The following is a 20,894-nucleotide window of genomic DNA, read 5'->3' as shown; positions in this document are numbered from 1 at the left end:
CGCGTACACTGTTGTGTCAGCATAATATTTATCCAAAACCTGTCCCTGGTTTGTAACCGTTTGTCGGCTCATACTGTAGATTGAGAAGTGAAAAGGCACATTTTATACTCCAGGGTCGGGACTGAGGTCAACATTGCACTTCAAAAGCCTTTACTGCAAGGAATACTGCATATTCAGCTTTTGCCTACTTCGACCTTCTAACTTAAAGTGAGTGTCTCTTGACCCTCTCTCCACATCCTCTCTCTCTCTCACACTTTCCAACACTCACACAAGCTTGAGGGGATGTATCATCTTCAAATGAGGAGACTTCTCATAGGAAGACCAGGGGAAGTGACTGGAATGCTAATTATTCTGCGCAACTGCTGGAGAAGAGCAATAAGAATTAAAATCAGCCCGCAGACATCCGAGCAAATAGACGCACTTGAACATGCATGCCAGGTGAGACACGTCAACATACTTGCTCCCTATTTGGATATGAAATGGGCTAATATTGCGCGCACTTACCGCTGTGCATACTGATTGTACTACTTTAGCAGCAAGAGGAGGCTTGTTAAGGAGTCTGCGAGAACTACACAGATACATGCAAAATTACACACTGAATCCAGTAAGAAACTCTGTAAACACACACACACTCACACCTCACTGCGTCAAACACTAGTAGTTTTACACTGCCGACTGAGAACAGATGATGAAACCATAACTTTTGTATGTGTGTGTGTGTGTGTGTATCTCAGCCCATTATCTGTGACTTAGAGCCCATCTCCAACACTGACGGGCCTTATGGTTAAGTGCCTGTAATAAAGCTCTTAAGTGTTTTGGGCAAGCCTGAAACTCAGAGGCCATTTACTGAAAAAAAAAAAGAAATGCTCAGGATACCCCTCTGCAGCAGCATAATCCTGCGTATGGAAATGATTCAGTCCTCGATAATTTGGATCTCACCCTTGTTGCAACGTAGGAAGGATTAGAGGCACACAGAATTGTGAAATGCAAATAGCTGCCTGGGGGGGAACTTATTTACCTCTGGCTGATGATAGGATATGATTAAACGTGAGGAAATGAATGATTGTGAAAGCTGCCATAGCTCTCGGGGTAAATCCTTCTCATCCTGTTTATTTGATACTCATCTGGCTATGCATTTATCAATTATCTAGAGGCGGGAAATGTGACATGACGGCATGAATACGTTATTGCGTTTGTTTAAACATTGTAGTCAGGCATATATTGGGAATGAGGTGCCGTTAAACCAAACGTCATCGTGATTGAGCCTGAGCTATTGTCTGAAAAAGTCAGATCAGCCAACAACTAACAGCTCTGCCCTTGTGGTTAGAAGTTTAGTCAGAGCTCAAATGGTGTTGATTAGACGCAACGCTAGGAAGGGCAATTCGCCCCTAGGCATTCTTTCTGTATTTCAATTTAGCCTCTCGTCCTGGTGTGTTAATATGACTGTTACACCTCAGGGCGCTCCCTGGCGTTGCGAAGAGGTGCAGAAGCCCAGCATGTTACTTGCAAAGATTATTGGCATGCATAGTCATTAGGCCGAATGGAAAGAAAAGAAGTGAGTGTTGGTTTCTTGTGTTGCACAGTGGTGCCAGTATTTCTCTTTTGGCTTGCCAAGGCTTCAGCTGCGTGGGATGCAGTAACTGTGAGGGTATTGGCCTTTACTAACAAGGACTCAGAGAAGAGGTCAAATCACTTTTTACTTTTTCTTTATACAGTTCCCTCTCTCCCTCCCTCTCTCTCTCTCTCTCTCTCTCCCTCCCTCTCCTTTTCTCTTGAATAGTGTCTATATCTATTTTACACATCCCCAAGTGGTGGAGGATTTAAACTCGTATTACAGCCTGTACTCAAATCCTGCCTTTGTATTTATTCTGAAAGGAACTGGGGTTATATTTTGCATGTAAATGCCTTTGAATCCTGGTAATCAGACATCCACTAAGAGATGAACTGTTTGTGCTCACCGTGGGGTTTATTACAAATAAAGGGTTTTCCTTTTATTAATCCACTCAGGGTTGTTGCCCTTCATTTCTCATCTTCAACTTTCAACTTGAATGTCTCCATGGGACAGCCAGATACAACCATAATACATAGAAAACACATGTACATAGACTCAATTGCATAAAAACATTACAATACACAAATTGAATACATTATGGGAAAGCTGAAAGTTAAATCCATCCTAGAAAACTATCATCCGACATCAGCCATGAAGAAGAAAAGGCTTCGTTCTCGGTCATGATTAAAATTTAGATTTATGATGGCTTGAGTGATAAAATATTTTTCATCCTGTTTGATTAGGCCTTAGGTAATTGGATTTTCCTACCGCAAAGGAGCTGAAATTCACCAGGATGCTGACACTGTACCATGTCTTGAGCCTTAGATTTTACTCTCTCATAAAAGGTTTGAGACAAAACAGGTGACCTGATGTCATTGATTTAACTCGCAAACTTAACAGTGTGTTCTAATCCTTTTATATCTCCTCATGAAAGGCTACCAAAACCAGCTGAGAATTGCAAAGATAAGGACAGATTCAACCATGGAATTGTAAAAAAAAGGAACTGCAGTCGCAGCTGTGCTTTTGTGCGGCTACATCTGTATTTTCATTGAATGAGAGATTGCTGTCAATGGCAATAATTGTTCACTACAGCTACTATTTATGTAGTGAAGCCTTCAGTTGTTGGTCAGCTTAAGGAGTAGAATCAAGTTATGCATGTCCAAGGGTGAGCTCTTCTCTCCAAAACAACCACTCTTCAGCTCAGAGACCTGAATCATTCTTGTTGTACTGAAAAACCAAGATTTTCCAAATACCCCCTTAAGACCCAGTATGGTGCTTGTATCTTGCATGGAACAGCCCTGTATTTTTGTTTTGCTCTTCTGTGTGTTCAGGCTCAAATCAATCAAACCACCTGTGGCTTTTAGGCAGCAAAGAAGTATCACCTGAAACCAAAGAAAACGTTTGCTTTAGGAATACTTTGTCACTTCATGATCTATATACGAAGATAGTTCGCCGAGGGTTTAGTGCATCGAATGAATCACGATGCTGGCAGGCCGAGTGAACAGAATGATAGAAATACAACCTGGGACAGCAGTGTTTTCCAACCGAATATGGGGGCAGAACTTTCAGGCACAGCCACTGAATCACATTTCCTCAGGACGGTCTCTGACAACGGTATTTTGATAATCCTTACACATGAGGTGAAATGAGGGGAAAAACCCTACTTTCTGTCTTTCCCATATCGTGCAAAAACAACAAGATATGGAATGCAATAGTGCATCAAAGCAGATGCAAACAAAATGTAGACTGACTATAAGCCAGTAGCCAGAGGACAGAATTTTGGTTAAATGGGTCTCAATGATAAAATTATCTGGAACTTAGTCAATAGAGTTGTATTCAGTGAAAACTTTATAGAGTTGAATTTCCTTGTTCATTTTCTTCTATGCAATGCAAAATTCACTTTAGAAGGTTAACTGTCTCATGGACAAACCATCTGCCTGCTTTTCACTCTGGCGTCTTCACTGGCTACTGATGTTCTGTTCAAAAGGCTGATGTAATCATCCGGATTTCAAATGCTAAATACCAATCACGTTTTAATCATTAGGACCACTCTTATGATTTTGCGAATGTCTTCACAAACCCTCACATACCCAGAAAAGCTGGGCCCAACTATGCTATCGTTTGCTTAAGCTTAAGTTTAAGCTTTAGGAGCTTGTTGGTTTATCTCCCAAAACAGAATGAGCCTCTGTTTTTAGAAATACATGTTGTAGGGCCATAACTTCATCACATTGTCAGTTTCATATATCCAAAAACCTTTTAGCAACTGGAAGCAATCTTGCTATATGTTGGCCTATTGGACTTAAGTTAAACGGCAAAAAAAGTGCCTGAGCCACAAGTTTACTCACTTGCATGTTCTGAGTTGCACTAAGAAACAGCAAAGCCGAAGGACAAGGGGATTATAAAGAATGTTTCGTGTGTCTGATGAGTTCTTAGTCAGTGCCAGGGCTTTGAGCAAGGCCTGTGGACAGTGTAGAGTGAAGGGGGGATTTTCAGGACAACTGCTTTGTCGGAGTGAAACAGACCAAAAGGGGCTATAAGCTCACCAGAGCTCCACAAGAACAGAGAATGGGCTTACCATCCACTGAGGATGAGAGTGGTCGTTCTGTTTTCTGTCTTTGTCAGATTTGAACACCTCATTAGTTTAATATAAACATCTTACCATTGTTAATTAAGTTTTCAAAGAGCGTGTTGATCATGGCATTTTTAAATGAGGAATTGCTTATTCCACTAAACTGTGGCCGTTTGGTTCGTCCTTGTTTACGGTGTTTCTCTTGATGGAGATGTCCTTGTCTCAGCTTTAAGATTCCAAAGGACAAAATCTTCTCTACAATCTACCACAATGAGGCTTTATGGGTAGAAGGGAGAAATGGGAAGTCAAGAAATAAGTACCAGAATAGACAATGAAGAGATGATTGAGAGGAACAAAATCAAAAGTAAAACAGATTCTGAAAGTTTGAGACGCTAACCAGACATTTCCAAAGTCATTGTTAAGTTTGTTGTATCCCTTTGCTGTATCCATCAAGTCCTATCTTTCCCATAGCTTTCTAGGTTGTTTTTTTTGTGGTAACAACATACCACTGGCCTCACAGGAATACTTAATAATTAAAGAAAGATTTTTATTTACTCTCATGCTAAGATTCAACGAGAAGATCAAAAGCGCTTTCAAGTCTGTACCATAAATATAAAATTAGAGCCAGCAATCGATTACCTTAGCTTTAAACCAAGTCAAGAAACAGTTTCAGGACTTTGCTGCTTCTAAATCCATTAATATCAGTTCTTAAATCTCTCTTTATGATTAAGATTGAATACTTATACAATATGAACTGTGAACTTCAAATGTTTTCTTTGCTATCTGTGAATTCCTGCTTTCAGTTTTATGCTAACATAAGCTATAACACAAGGTAATGAGTGTTTTAATTCTTTAAATGATCAACAAACAAAACAATCATACTTCCCAAAAGGCAGGAAAACCTCCCAAAGAATATGATTTGACTTTTGTCATTTGTAAAACTAACCCTTTAAGCACATCTGGGTTTAGCTTCTGGAGAGAGAAAAAAGGTGGTGGGTGGATGGGGGGGGAGGGGGCGGGGGGGTGAATGCCTGTCCAACACTTACAGACATGCTTTATCTCCAGTTTTATCATTTCCTGTCAGGCTCTGATGAGCTTTGAATGATGAGACCTTGGAGGAACCTTGAATAAAAACACTCATTTCTTAGCACGCTGCCTCCTTCCATTCCTCTCCAACTCGCCTTCCCTCAAACTTCATAGCCGCAGTCTATAAAAGGGAACAGAAAGACTGAATCATAGCGTTGCTGGTTTTGGAGCCTGAGGTTCAGATAAACAGTGAAACAATAGCCTGGCCTGGAAAGTTGTCACAAGAGATAAACATAGCAGGAGAGTGAGATATGGTACGCCCTGACAGGACAGGCCTCCACTGTGTGTGTGTGTGTGTGTGTGTGTGTGTGTGTGTGTGTGTGTGTGTGTGTGTGTGTGTGTGTGTTCTGGTTTTTCTATTCTTATTGAGGCCCTGACCAGTAAAACGACCTTCCATATTAGGACCAGAGGACTTGTTAGGACCGAAAACATGGTCTTGATAAGGAGGAGCACTGAAACAGATAGGAAATGCTATTCTAACATGCCCTGTGCAAAAAACTACAAAAATTGGTATGGTCCTGACAAGTTGGTTATTTTACTTGTTCATGTTTCAAAGTGTGTATCGGACTTAAGAAGTGCGACCTCTCTGGCCAACTCATGTAATTGCGTGCGTGTGTGTGTGTGGAATTTTAAGGTTTGTCACACAAAACGGAGATTATTAATAGTAGACATTAGTAGATTTTAGTAATACACAGTTCCTAAAAAAAATATTTTAGAATTTTTAAAAATGTTAAAACTTTTTAGTGTAGATTTTAATTTAAGATTGCTTAAGATTTACAATATGAACCATAAAAAAGAAAAGCAATCTATGAAATATATTAAATAAAATCAAGGTAATATATGGCACAAATTACACAAAAATCATCGCTAGACACAAATATTGATATTATTTTTTATTATCAAAATGTTCAAAACTTAAAGCAGTACAAATTCATCCTCATCCATCAATTTCAAAAGTGGACTGAATTCACAACTGGATTGTTCTTCTTTTTTTAAAGAACACTTAAAATGTGTGAGTTTTGGTTACTCGTGCTAAAATAAAAATGAGTTAATTCTGTTGATTATTTGCTTGATTCATTGTTTTCAATCATACATTATATATTACAGTGGAAGCCAAGTCTGGTTTAATGTTCCTGACTAGAAGCAAAAATATACAGGACATTCCTGCACATGTCATATTACTGACTCACTTAAAAATGTGTTACTTTTTGTTATTCTGAGGATATAATCATTATTTTTAAAGATTATTCATTTATTTTCAATTTTCAAGGTTAAAAAATTCCTTATGGGATTGGTTAGAAACTGGTCAGTCTGTGCTTAATTATAACTAGCATTTCCACATCTCTGATATCCCTGTAATTAAAGCAAATTTGAGAGTTGACCAATGATAAGTAACATACCTGGCAGTCTTTAAGAACTCTTCCTTGTGCTCCCCCATGTACTGAGACCCATATTCCTTTTTTTCTTGGAACTGCAAGTATTTAAGTTACTACAAAAATTAGTTTGTACAAACAAATACAAGATTTCACTAATTTACATTTGTTCATGAGATGGTGCATTCTTGTACCAGCACCTCCTCTTTTTGCACAGGAGAGTCACTGAGAGGTTATGTCATGCGCCCCATATATGGAGGCTGTAGTCCTCAGTGCAACGGCCATGGGATGAAATCCGACATTGACCCTTTGAATTTCCTGTCTCTCTTCAGCTATTAAATGAAGGTAATACCCCCCCCCCCCCGTTTTAAGACCCAGAACATGCTTGCTCCTTTAATGACCAATGATAGCTTGCAAATAGCCTTATATTATACTAATAGGTAAAATTCTTAGTTATGACAGTTCGCATGAGCACTAGAATAAAATAAATTACAAATTAGGGGATGAGTAAGTAAATATATGACAATAAAATCGTCTTCTAAGCCTGAACATGTTAAATTATTAAATTCTTACAAACTTAGAAAAATGTCTGTAAAAATCATCAATATAAATGAACAGGTATGTTAACAACGTGTATCACTTACAGCCATTACTTTAAGATTGATTTACACAAGGGGTGCGTTCGGATTGTCCCTCCTATCTCCTTTCACTATCCACTTTACCAAAACCCCAGAAGCATTTAAGTGGCGGCCATGATAAGAGCTGTTCGAATTCTCTAAAAGTTAAGGAAAGGTGGGTCAATGCTTCCTTTATAACCTCCTTTAGCATAGGATACACTGGACCATCCTTTACGAAAGGAGATGAGATATGACACCCCACAATTCCTTGCGGCCGCAACATTTAAAAAGAGTCGCGCATCCGACCGTTCAGGAACATTAACGATGATCGTAAAGTGACACAGATCATGAAAGAGATAAAAGATAAGAGACATTTTTATCAGAGGATGTTTTATTCAACATTTTTCATTCTCTTCAGAATGCTGTGCTGCTGTACATTTGTATGTTTAAAACATTATGTGTAGGTTATATCTTACATTAATGTAACAATTAATTTCATCCAATCATATTTATTTTGATGTTGATTTCTGATTGGACAGGAAGCTGATGGTTTCACTTTTCTTACTTGTAGCCTGGTAGTCTATATTTCTTTTATTTCAATCCCAACCTCGTGGTGATCAGGATTATTTCACCGGTAAGAAGCACAGGGGAAAGTTTTTTAGATGATCTTTTTGTAGTTCATTATCTGAACATTGTAGTTTCAACACGGCAGACCCACGTCATTAACCTCCGCCGGCCCGTCGCATTTAATGACGTGGCCTAGTGGAAAATGTGGTCGGATTGTCAGAGCAACAAGATCGCCTTTCCCTAAGTCCTTTATGAATTCTCCTGACATCTTTCCTTAACCTCATGACGTTTTCCCCGGGGTTAAGGTGAAGTGGATAGTGAAAGGAGATAGGAGGGACAATTCCAACGCACCCAAGGGATTCAACACAAACAGATACAGCCATGGCTATGGTCTTCCTACTTCCTGTTTCCTGTATCTTATGATTTCAAAATAAAGGCACAATGATCTTTCATGCAACCGACTATGGAAAATATTTTAACAGTCTATGGAACTTTGTAATTTAAAACATAAAACCAGTTAAGGCCAGATATTTTAATAGCTGATTTACTGTTTAAGTTACTTTCATTAAGAAATTTCAGATATTTTTCAATTAATAATGTTTCCACTTTTTTCTGTTCTGCACATATTAAACAAAATATCTTTGTGTTTTGGTACAAAACAACATGTTTTAAGACATGCTAAATTGGAACTTGAACAACCCTGAGAATAATTGGCAAAGTATACATATTATTTATTTATGTGTTGGGCGCTTTACTTGTGAGATCACAATTTTTTGCTTCAGTTTACATTTTTGGCCTCTCAATTTTTCTTTTCTCCTTTTATTAAGAAGCTTATGGTCATGTTTAAATATCTTCCTCAATTCAAAAAGCCACTTATATTTTATTTTTGCATTAGAATATGGCAATAATCTAGTCCCTTTCAACTACTGAGTAAATTTCTACAATACACCCTGCTCACTGTCCAAAATGGACATTAACATCCTCTAATAATAGATTATTTGTAGGAACATGAGTGGTACCAGGTAGAAAATTCAGTGTTAAACCATAAACTTAAATAATGTAAGCCACCAGCAGGTTCACCATATTTCACCATGTACACATATCAAAGTATTCATTCTGTCATACTCCAACATGTTCCCCCCCTGGCTTGGAGAACATATCTTACCATCTAAAAGATACGGAGCTCAACACAGTCTTTGTGTTTGAGGATTAGTGACTCATTTCAGTCATCACAAAATTGACATAGCTTTACAGCTATTTTGCTTAATCCTTATCAGTATGTCTTTTTTTTCAGTCTGTTGTCACACTTAAGAATCAGTGTTGAATCAAATGACATAGGATGAGGTGTCTGACACACATAAGACTAATAAAACATTTGGTCTACCACAGTTAACAGAAATATACAAACTTAAAGGTGAAAATAATTATGGCTTATTGATTGAAACCAAACTGTCTAAAATGCAGTAGAGGTTAACCTCCACTGACTTACGCTTTGAAAAGCAAACCTGTTTTTGGTTCAGTTTAAATTACACATTAAACATTTTTCTGTGATACACACAGAAACACATGCAGAAGCACACACTCAAACGCATTCTTTCAACAAAGAGTTGGATTTATAATAAATCGTATGACTACAAGTATTAATACATAGCCTACTGTCCAGTGTTTACGCGCACATTAGAGAATGTCTGCGTGTCTCCGGCGTGTCTGGAGATTGTAACCATTAATGAGGAAACGCTTTTATGCCTCATGCTGAAATAATCAACGTGTCTGTTCGATCGTTTCAGTGAAATATAACTAAAGTATCCTGAGTGTTCTGTATTCAGTGACACAAAGCAGGGAAGTTAAATGAGCCGGACAGAGTTCAGGCTATCTCAGAATAACAACTGAAATCTGCCGTGTAAATACCAACACACTACCCTGCTAGCTCATCTGACTCTTAAAGGGAATGAGAGCTGACACTCTGATGTGTTTAATGTACACTCAAAACACAATATGTATAATAAAGACACATAATCCATCCGCTCTGTGCCCAGATGGTGCGTAAATTTCAAAATATAGTCGGACATGCCCCAAATCGCCATGCACCACGCGCTTTAGAATAACACACTTTAAAAAGACAGAGAGGGAGAGGGTTAACAGTTTCCTGTAACTTATGTGTGATAGGTGCTTGTGCAGGAAATGTCAGCTCATGTCTTCAGCTGCGGAGAGTCTGTGCTGCAGAGAGATGGGTGCCTTCTGGGTGTTGGTGGAGAACCTTATCCCCCAGACCAGACATAACATGCCTGACACAGCACCCAGGTTTTGAGGCTTGCTGTCTGAATCCCTTTATCCCTTTGTAACTGCATCCAGTGGACCTTATCTCTCTCTCTGCTGATGTGATTATGCACTCTTGGTTTTGCTGCGTCGTATCTCTCCACAGGTGTCGAGAGGGGTGTTTTTTTTAAACCTGATTCATGCTTACGACGGGTGCAGTGGGGAAGGTGTGCACGGTCCCTGTGACCGCCGAGTCGTTTCGTACTGATTGCAGTCAGAGTGGCACGAAGAGGGGACCTCTTCAGTAGCCCTGCGGAGCTGAGAGGTCCTCGTGAGTGTCTGCACTCTCTCGCATGTCTCACCAGTCTCCTCTGGAGCGTCCCTCTTTTACATTCTTGGTTCAGTGCCATCGAGATGACAAAGGCGTTGTACGCTGAGATGTCCAATATGTCAAAGAATATCATCAGTGGCCAGCGTAGGGTCCTCCTTTGCAGCTGAAGGCAGTCATCAGCTTGTCCATGTTGTCCACTTGCTGATGGGCTGCTCCTGTGGCTCGTCTTCATTTCGGAACTGATGCTCAATCTCATCCTCTTCTTCAAATTAAATGTTAAATGGACTTGAGCTTATATAGTGCTTTTCTAGTCTTCATACTACTCAAAGCTCTTTTACACCGCCTGTACACATACCTATTCACACACTGATGGCACAGGTTACTATGTAGTGAGAACATCAGAAGTAATTAATACCATTTATATGCATTCATAAGCCACCGACGTATGAAGCAGCGGGAGCAATTCGGGGTTAGGTGACCATTCAAAAATACTACCAGTTTACTACTGATACAAATGGGTGAAGTATCCCTTTAATCAAATGTATAATTTTTCTTTTAATTAAAAATTAAAACAGGTCCCACAGACCCAAATACCATACAAGGCATATTTTGGCCCAACGTGTAAACGTTTAGCAATTTGGTAAGGTATGCACACCTCTTTTTCTAATAAACCCAAGCTCTACAAAAAAAAGTGTGTGTGTGTGAGACACGTTTTGGTCCTAATATGAACTATTCCCCTCCCCCCGGTCCTAACATGGACTATGTCGGTCCTAATAGGAAATATCTTCTCATACAGGCAGAGTGTGTGTTTGAAGGGTTTGTTTAATTCGTGCTTAATAGGACATATAGACCATGTGATACATCTCACAGAGTTAACATGTGACTTAGAGGGCAAAGACAACTGTTCTGTCATCACATGACTCTTAAAAAAATATAACGTTTTGCTTTAACGTCCATCTTAAATTATATAACCAATTTTAAATGTCCTGCTTCCAGCATTTCTCATTGTCTTCTAAACGTTATCTGCGTTAGTATTCCGGCGCATGCGCTGTCGTAAATGTAGCGCTCCCGTCTGATCTCCTGCTGCAGCTCCGACACGTTCAGCTCAGTCAGACCAGTGAGACACCCGGACACGACGCACAAAGTTTACTGTGGATACTCGTGGTGGATATTTGACATTTAATGGTAAGTTTTGAGTTATTTTACGATGTTTAAAATATAGTGATACTCTGTGTTATATTTTACAACATAAATGAGCCTTGTTGAATTACGGAAAACTATACTAAGATGTGAAGCTAACTTTAGCTAACACGTAGCTAAGTGAAATCAGCTACATGCAGAGGCAGCTAACTAGCCTTCAGCCTGCTCAAGCTTCACTGCCAAGTAGCACAGTCAAGTAGACTGACTCGGTCAAATTAAAGCTGAATTACTGGAGGAAATACATTTGTGCTTATACTGAAAAGACGAAAGGACGTTATATTGCATTAAAAAATAACTTCCGTAAACCAGAAGTAACTAAACTAAAATATTGTGAAGACTTAAAAAAGACCAATGTCTTTATGTTTGTCTTTATTTTTTATCTATGGGAGTTATCTGTTGTTTTTAAGTGCATATCTTTTATTTCTGTATTTATCAACTGGTTTTCCCTGGCACGCGTGGAAGAGGTTCATGCATGAGCACAACGTGGACAGTCTAAATGTTGTGTCTGTATTTAAGACTCACAAAGTCAGTAAAGTAGCTGTCATGTTCTCTGTCATGTTCTCTGATGAGCAGACACAGAAACCACCGCGTTACAGAGCACGCTTCATGACAACATTACGCGTGTGAGTGCAGAGGGGGGGAGGGGGGAGGGGTACTTTGCTCAAGCACGGTATGGGAAATAGAAGACCAAATGTCGACAGATGATGAAACACTTCCATCATTTTATTAAACAAACTAAATAGTCTTATGTTATTTATCTTATTTACACGACGGCATGTCATTTCTGTGTCATGTTCGTTTACAATTCTCCTCTGCTCTGTGTTGCGCACGGCGGAGTTTCGCCCCGATGCACACATACACACAAACAGACGCTTACGCGCACACAGGTGAGCACCCTTTCTCCAGTGGAGGTCTGGGTGTGTGTGGTTGTGTCTGACGGACGCACACGCAATAATAAAAAGTCAGAACCATCAGAAAATAAAGTAGTCTGCTTAGTTGACTTCGGACATGTCTGGGTATGTCTCTCTCTCTGCTGTTAATCAGGAGATGCGCTGTTAACATGCGGCATTCAGGGGTGCTCAGATAATGAGAGATGCATTCATGTGCGCTCAGAAACGGGAGTTGCAGGAACAAAAACTAAGCTGGACAGACCGTTACAAGTTAAAATAATTGTTCAGTTGTTATATTGACTGCTGTCATTAAAAGTAACCCATGAACACCATGATTCCTTTAAGTATCTGTGATGAATCGATATTGAATTGTGAGGTTGTGGACAATACCCAGCTCTAATAACCAGGTACTTTATCTTAAGCCTTTTGTAAGAGTATCCAAATGATTCAGTTTTAATACATTTTCTGCAGATTGAAGACAACATGCAGATGGAAAGACAACATGCAGATGGAAAGACAACATGCAGATGGAAAGACAACATGCAGATGGATGATGACATATTGATTCCACCTTTGATGAGGACAGAAAGCATGTTTGTAAGTAAAAATCAAGTTTTACATGCTTTTTATATTTTTTGTGGTAGGAACATTAGGTATGATATGAATTTGACAAAACTGGAAATTAACACAAGTTCAGATTGAACAATAACATCCATTACAGTGTTTCCCCTACCATTATATTAGGGGGGGGTGCCCCCCGCCCCCCTTGAAGGTCAAGTCAAGTTTATTATATTTATTTTTTTAAAGATTTATTTTTTGGCTTTTTGTGCCTTTATTGTAGAGATAGGATAGTGGATAGAGTCTGAAGTCATTTAAGGATACCTTTCTGATAGAAAAGGACAGCTGTCATTAAAAGTAACCCATAAACACCAAGATTCCTTTAAGTATCTGTGACGAATCGATATTGAATTGTGAGGTTGTGGACAATACCCAGCTCTAATAACCAGGTACTTTATCTTAAGCCTTTTGTAAGAGTATCCAAATGATTCAGTTTTAATACATTTTCTGCAGATTGAAGACAACATGCAGATTGAAGACAACATGCAGATTGAAGACAACATGCAGATTGAAGACAAAATGCAGATGGATGATGACATATGGATTCCACCTTTGTTGAGGACAGAAAGCGTGTTTGTAAGTAAAAATCCCCCCCCCCCCCAACGCTGTAAACCTAGGGGAAACACTGCATTATCACTGGTCTAGTCCCATTAGAGTGGTCACAAAACTGTGGGCTATTCCAGTTGCCTACATTTTGCAATTTCATTTTAGAAATATATTTTTTTAATGTTGCTGCATATATGCCTGTTTCTTTTGTAGTTGACCAAAGAAATGCTTGAAAGCAATCATTCTTCCAGCAACATCAGTGAAGAGGAATATGTCCCAGAATCTTCAGGTGATGACAGTTCGGATAGCTTACCCTTAAACCCACCCAAAGGACGACAGAAAAAACGTACAAAAGTCCAGGAAAAGAATGGTTGGGAGGCAAATTCCAGACAAAACAGTTCCATTGATGACGGACTTGACTTACAGAAAAAAAAAGAGGATACAGATTCTGAATCCTCATCTCCAAAAGGGAAAAAAATCAGACACACTTACGGCATAAAACAAAATACTGAACATGATCAGTCTTCAACAAATGACAATTCTCTTGTTGTTGGACATGTTGCTACAGTAGACGGGTTAAAAAAATATCACCAGAAGAGAAACTATTGTCTTTTCTGCCAGAAATCTCAAACAAAAATTTCACGTCATCTGGAACGCTCTCACCAAAAGGAGGTAGAGGTTGCTGCTGCAGTCATGTATCCAAAAAGGTCTAAAAAACGGAAGGATCTTCTAAATCTCCTTCGTAAGCAAGGAAATAGGGCTCACAACATTGAGGTACTAAAAAATGGAGAAGGGACACTGGTACCTTGCAGACAACAAATTGACCAACATGCCAGCCCAACAGAATATCAACACTGTTTTGCTTGCTTTGGACTATTTAAGCGAAAGGCACTTTGGAAGCATGCAAAACGGTGCGTACTAGCTGAAAAGATTCGCAAAACGTTGCCGGGAAAAACAAGAATCCAGAGCCTCTGTGCTGGTGCTCAGCCAGTTCCGAAAGAAGTCAACAAGAAGGTATGGGCTCTTGTTAATAGAATGACGCAAGGTGAGATTGTGCAGGCAATAAAAGAGGACATTTATATCATGAAAGTTGGAGAAAAAATGTACAACAGACAGCGCGAATCTGCTTCTCAACATGACAACATCCGTCAGACATTGAGAGGCCTTGGGAGACTGCTAGTTGTAGGAAGGAAGGTGACCCCGCTGAGGAAAATAGCAGATTATATCAACCCTAAAAACTTCCATCATTTCATTCGTGCCGTCAAAGAAGTAACAGGATATGATGAAAATATTAACAAGTTTGAGAAACCAACTTTAGCCACAAAGCTGGGTCAGAGCATACAAAGAGTGGCCGACATAATCGAGGCTGAGGCTCTCGTTTCCCAGAGTAATGAAAAGAAGATGCACGTCCAGGAGTTCAGACGCATGTACACTCTTAGCTGGAACGAGCTGATCTCTTCTGCTGCATACCGTACACTGGAAGAAAACAAATGGAACAAACCGAAGCTGATCCCGTTAGCAGATGATGTGAAAAAGATGCACATTTATATGACTAACAAACAGAAAGAGGACTATGAGCAGCTGTCTAAAAAGAAAACACCAAAGAATTGGAGTAATCTTGCTAAAGTAACATTAGCACAGATTATTCTTTTTAACAGAAGAAGAGAGGGAGAAGTCTCTAATATGTATTTGGAAACATATGTTGCCAGGGACAGCTCTCCACTTAATGAGGATGTTGCAGAAGCACTTTCAGAGTTGGAAAAAATGCTGTGCCACCACTTTGAACGAGTGGAAATAAGAGGGAAGCGAGGCAGAAAGGTGCCCATCATCCTTACTCCAGCTATGGTCAAATCGCTGGAGCTACTTGTGACTTCCAGAGACTTGTGTGGTGTGGTTGACAACCCATACTTATTCGCCAGGCCAGGATTTGAGACAAGACTAAGGGGGTCTGACTGCATCCGTGAGTTGGCAAGAAGTTGTGGGGCCCAAAAGCCTGAAGCTTTCTCCTCAACAAAATTGAGAAAACAAGTGGCCACTCTGTCCAGAGTGTTGAACCTTAATGACACTGAACAAGACCTACTTGCAGACTTTCTGGGACATGATATCAGAGTACATAGAAAGTTCTATCGGCTCCCAGAAGGGACTTTACATCTGGCAAAGATTAGCAAGGTACTGATGGCCTGTGAACAAGGCAGATTGGCAGACTTCAAAGGGAAAAGTCTTGACCAGATCTCTATCAGCCCCCAAGGTAAGAGTTAATTTGATTTGCAGAAGCTGAATTTTTCATGTCTAATTTTCAATTTCACTATCAAAGGATTTAATCTTTTTTTTTGTCTTGAAGATGGAACAGAAGCTCTTGAAGAAAGCTCTGGGTTGTCATCTGAAGATGAAGAGCAAAAAGATAATCCAACAGGTATGTCTGTGTATGGTTCACATGTGTGAAATAATGACATAACAAATTACACATGAATACAGTGAGCCATATCTACAGCGTGTTTACATGAACGGGCCGGCCGGCTCCTCCCCTCGTGTATAAAAGTGGTTTAATTGAGGGACTAGAGAAAAGAAGAATAACATACTGTACTCACTGCTTAACTGTGTTTCTAGATCACGCTCATTTCAGGTAAATTTACATGCAGTGTGAAGATACCAGCCTAATAAAGATCGCTAGCATTAGCATGCTAACACAAAAATGCAGCGTGAGTTGTTTTGGTTTCATGCTGGTGCTCAAGGCATCAGCTGGATCAAAAAAAATATATTTTTTTTTGATTAAAGGCATATTCTGCCTTTAATAGTTACTAATGTTAATGTACTGTTCTTTCTATGTGTTGTACTTCACAAGTGTTAACGTAAATGAACAGTCAGCCAAACTCCTTTTCAAGAGCCAGGACGTGAGCATGCTTGCTCCTTTAATGACTTCTTCAAAGTAGACAAGATGACAATGAATCGGAGTGAAACTAGAAAAGAAAATACAAGCTGCATCTAGTAGTTGACTCTGAGACAGTAGTAGAGTGTAAATTTACATTAAATTTCTATAAACTTACAATAAATGTACATAAAATGTATCAATATAGACTATCAAACATGTAAACAACAAGTTAGACTTTCAGCCATTACTTTCTGAAGGATTCACACCAAGGAGGACTTAGGATTCAACATGGAAGCCCTTACAGACACCACCTTGCTCCTTCTCTGTTTACACACTTTCTACTTCCCTTTTCCTGCTTCCTGTGTCTTAACAGATTTCAAAACAATAACCATTTATTCAAACGACGAGGAAACTTTGTCCTTTAACATAAAACACATCAAGGGCAGAACAGTTAACATCCCACATTTATGCACAGCATTTCTGAATATCTATACACATTGATGACATATAGGAAGCCTTTTTCCCCATGAAAATGTACATTTCCTTTTTTGTTGTTTTTTCAGTTGGAGAAGAGGAGGGCACCTCAAAGCAGCAGCTTGAAGACGAGCAAAGCTCAGAAGGTAAGCATGAACTTGGGAGATAATAGCTTGTTTTAAGTGACTCTCAGTAGGTCCATAGGCTGATTAGAGTCTGGATATATCATGACAGTGTAGTTGAGAAGAATTATCATAATCTGAATGTGGATCTTGGTTGTTTGCATGTTTTCCCGAAGAGTTGTCGGTGACTGAAGACAGAGGGAGCACCCCAAAGAACCTTCAACAAAACAGGGCCTTGAGAGGTAAAAAAGTGAAGACCCTTTAGTCCTATTTTTCCCTTTTTACTGTATGCACCAATGTGATTAGTATGTACTAATGTTCATCAAATCAAGATATCTGATCTGTGTTTTTAGGAAGAGCGTCAGTAGCCAGAGGGAAAAAGGACACCTCCAATCATCATCAGGAGGAAGAGAAAAGCTCAGAAGGTAAGCGCAGCATATGCAGTTGGAGTTTTTAGACCCCACCTGTAGCACATTGCTGTCTGGCCATATGCCTGATTTCTTTGCTTATAAATGTTTTCTAGAAGAGTTATCGGTGACAAAAGACAGACAGAGTACCTCAAAGTGGCAGTTTGGACGAAAAACAGCCTCTAGAGGTAATAACACAGAGACTCTGACATTATTATTGCAGACTACACACCAGTATGTTATTTGGGGTAATGATATAGCCTTTCAGCATTGTCATCGTGATGAGCGCATGCGCAATAGTCACATTGCAAGAACATGCGATGTGAAGAAGAAGAAAAAATCCGTCCGGAGCCGAAAAATATATTTGAGTCTTTCAATTAAGTTTATGTAGCCTGTCTAAGCCCATTCACATTATTAATAGATCTAAATGAGCATTCATTTATATATTTTACCACATTACATGCAACAACTCACATAGTTAGAAGACCTTCTCAGCGCTCTGTTATCTCACCTGCTGTTATCAGATAATCTAAATACGTGCCAAGTGTTTTTGTATAGACCTAGCTGCGAGCACAAGGCTGAACCAAAAAGGTTGACCTGGACAGGAAGTCGGACAAGGAAATGCACAGAGCATCCTTTTAAATTTCAAAATTAAACTCCAGATCATATTTTCTGCTACGCTACATTGTGCCACCATCTGTAATTCATGATTTGATGCCCGTTTATGTTCATTGCCTATTGAATTTTTTTAGGAGGAGCTTCAGTGACTCAGGACAAGAAGGGCACCCCACAGCAGCTGGACAACAAGCAAAGCCCACAAAGTAAGAAATAAACTGTCTTTTGATTTTACCCAAAATATAATCTTGTCAAAAACTCCAGTTTTTAAACACTGTTTCAGCACCGTGTGATTAGAGACCAAAGGTTCTACTCTAAAAGATCCTTATTAAAAAACCCAGCCCATAACAAAAGTTCATTTATGTACAAATGGCTATGGCTATATATAAATTGGTTTTGCTATTAATTATGCAGCAGTGCAGAAGAATGAATTTAATATCTGAAATTTTCTATCAATTTGAATGCTTTGGCATATATTAGTCTTATTATGAATAAATGTACACAATAACAAATAAATTATGAAATTATTGTTAATCCCACAGTGTTCATTTATTCCACACAAACTGATCTTGCCCAATGTACTTGTGAGTTGGTCATTTATTTACCAGGGGGATTAAAGTACCGTAAAATCCGGAATATAAATTGCCCCGGTATATAAGACGCACCCTGTTTTGAAGGTCTCTTAAAGAGAAAAAAACTTTAAACTGTTTTCCTGCGTGAGGATTTATATTGTGTTCAGTGATGTCTACAACGTGCAGTTTCTGTGCCGCTGTGTCGTTCTTTTAGTTCCGTTTGTTTTCACTTTCGGGAGTTTGCGTTCCTACTAGCTACAGTACGGTAGTTGAGCTCTCAGCCTGCAGGGAAAGTTGGCAGAGGTACAGACTCCTAGCTTGTGAGTCGAGCTGCCCGACTCCGCTGGTCACTCTTTCACTTTAATATTGGACTCTTTCAATCAAAAGAACAGTCAACAAGGTTTATTTACAGAATAATATACCACTGTTTTCTGTAAATGTAGATTATGACCTCGTGAGGGAGAAAAGATGTGGAGAAAGTCACACAGCCAGCCTGGTCTGTGTCGCCGTCTTTCCCAGCACAGCGTGCAGCTTTCAATAAACAATGGATGGGGTTTTAATAATTTCAGGTTGCAGTGATAGGGGCAGCGGCATCCGCGGTAATGACGGCGTGTGTTTCAGTATTTTATACTGGTATATTGGTCACACCGGTGTGTAAGACTATATTAAAAGTGCGTCTTATACACCGGATTTTACGGTAATTATCATAATTAGTGAAGACATGAAGCAGCTAAACAATTGTCACTGATATTACCTATAGTCAATGCCTCTGGGATGTTGAATGGTAGCAATAGTGAATCGGGGAAATTTAGACTGTCTTTCCATTTCCTGTTGTTTCAGAAAAATTTAATTGAGTGTTTGGTATTTCTTTCTTGTTTTCTTAAAAATATTCTTTACAATCTTGTTTCCTAGGAGAAAGAAAGCCAAAACGGATGTGGTCAGAAGAGGAGGTACAGGCAGTTGAAAAGTCTTTGATGAGATTCATCAGAATGGGTAAAACACCAGGTAAAAAGGACTGCGAGATGTGTATTTCAGCCGCAGACGAAGCGCTGGCCCAGAGAGACTGGAGGGCAGTGAAGTTCTATGTTCACAATAGAATAGTTTCAGAAGGAAGGCTTTAGTTTATGACTTCTTTTAGGTTCATTATGTTATTAATGTCAATAATGTAGGCATTCACAGTTAATGTTCTTTAGCACATTTTATTTAATTGTATTTTTTATTGTATGCTTCTCCAGCTCATTTTTCTAAGCAATGCTTTTATTGATTTTGCTCTAAATGCTGTAGGCAGCAATTTGAAAAAAATGATACTATTGTGGCATGTTACTCTTGGCTATTTATTCATGGTAGATGCTGTAAGCATTAACACGATATTCAATATTTTCATGGTAGATGCTGTAAGCATTAACACGATATTCAATATTTTCATGGTAGATGCTGTAAGCATTCAAACGATATTCAATATTTTCATGGTAGATGCTGTAAGCATTCAAACGATATTTAATATTTTCATGGTAGATGCTGAAAGCATTCAAACGATATTCAATATTTTCATGGTAGATGCTGTAAGCATTTACACGATATTCAATATTTTCATGGTAGATGCTGTAAGCATTCAAACGATATTCAATATTTTCATGGTAGATGCTGTAAGCATTTACACGATATTTAATATTTTCATGGTAGATGCTGAAAGCATTCAAACGATATTCAATATTTTCATGGTAGATGCTGTAAGCATTCAAACGATATTCAATATTTTCATGGTAGATGCTGTAAGCATTCAAACGATATTCAATATTTTCATGGTAGATGCTGTAAGCATTTACACAATATTTAATGTTTTCATGGTAGATGCTGTAAGCATTTACACAATATTCAATATTTTCATGGTAGATGCTGTAAGCATTTACACGATATTCAATATTTTCATGGTAGATGCTGTAAGCATTTACACAATATTTAATGTTTTCATGGTAGATGCTGTAAGCATTTACACAATATTCAATATTTTCATGGTAGATGCTGTAAGCATTTACACAATATTCAATATTTTCATGGTAGATGCTGTAAGCATTTACACAATATTCAATATTTTCATGGTAGATGCTGTAAGCATTTACACAATATTCAATATTTTCATGGTAGATGCTGTAAGCATTTACACAATATTTAATGTTTCATGGTAGATGCTGTAAGCATTTACACAATATTCAATATTTTCATGGTAGAT

General features: G+C 38.8%; 2 protein-coding genes across 7 annotated transcripts in view; both read left to right on the top strand.

The window, feature by feature from the left end:
• sdk2b (sidekick cell adhesion molecule 2b) overlaps positions 1–20,894 on the top strand; it is a 318,687-nt gene that overhangs the window by 162,114 nt on the left and 135,679 nt on the right. The gene's annotated exons all lie outside the window — the stretch shown is intronic.
• On the top strand, positions 12,202–20,496 carry LOC136177253 (uncharacterized). The gene is made up of 10 exons (XM_065949222.1): positions 12,202–13,038; positions 13,513–13,635; positions 13,819–15,853; positions 15,947–16,018; positions 17,038–17,094; positions 17,247–17,312; positions 17,424–17,495; positions 17,594–17,665; positions 18,230–18,298; positions 19,577–20,496. The coding sequence occupies exons 1-10, from the start codon at positions 12,925–12,927 to the stop codon at positions 19,783–19,785; spliced, it is 2,889 nt and encodes a 962-aa protein (XP_065805294.1). The 5' UTR covers positions 12,202–12,924; the 3' UTR covers positions 19,786–20,496.

The sequence above is a fragment of the Labrus bergylta genome, chromosome 21 (genome assembly GCF_963930695.1).
Source record: "Labrus bergylta chromosome 21, fLabBer1.1, whole genome shotgun sequence".
Lineage (NCBI taxonomy): Eukaryota > Metazoa > Chordata > Actinopteri > Labriformes > Labridae > Labrus > Labrus bergylta.
The sequence above is the reverse complement of the archived record's forward strand: the minus strand, read 5'-3'. Positions and strand labels throughout refer to the sequence as shown.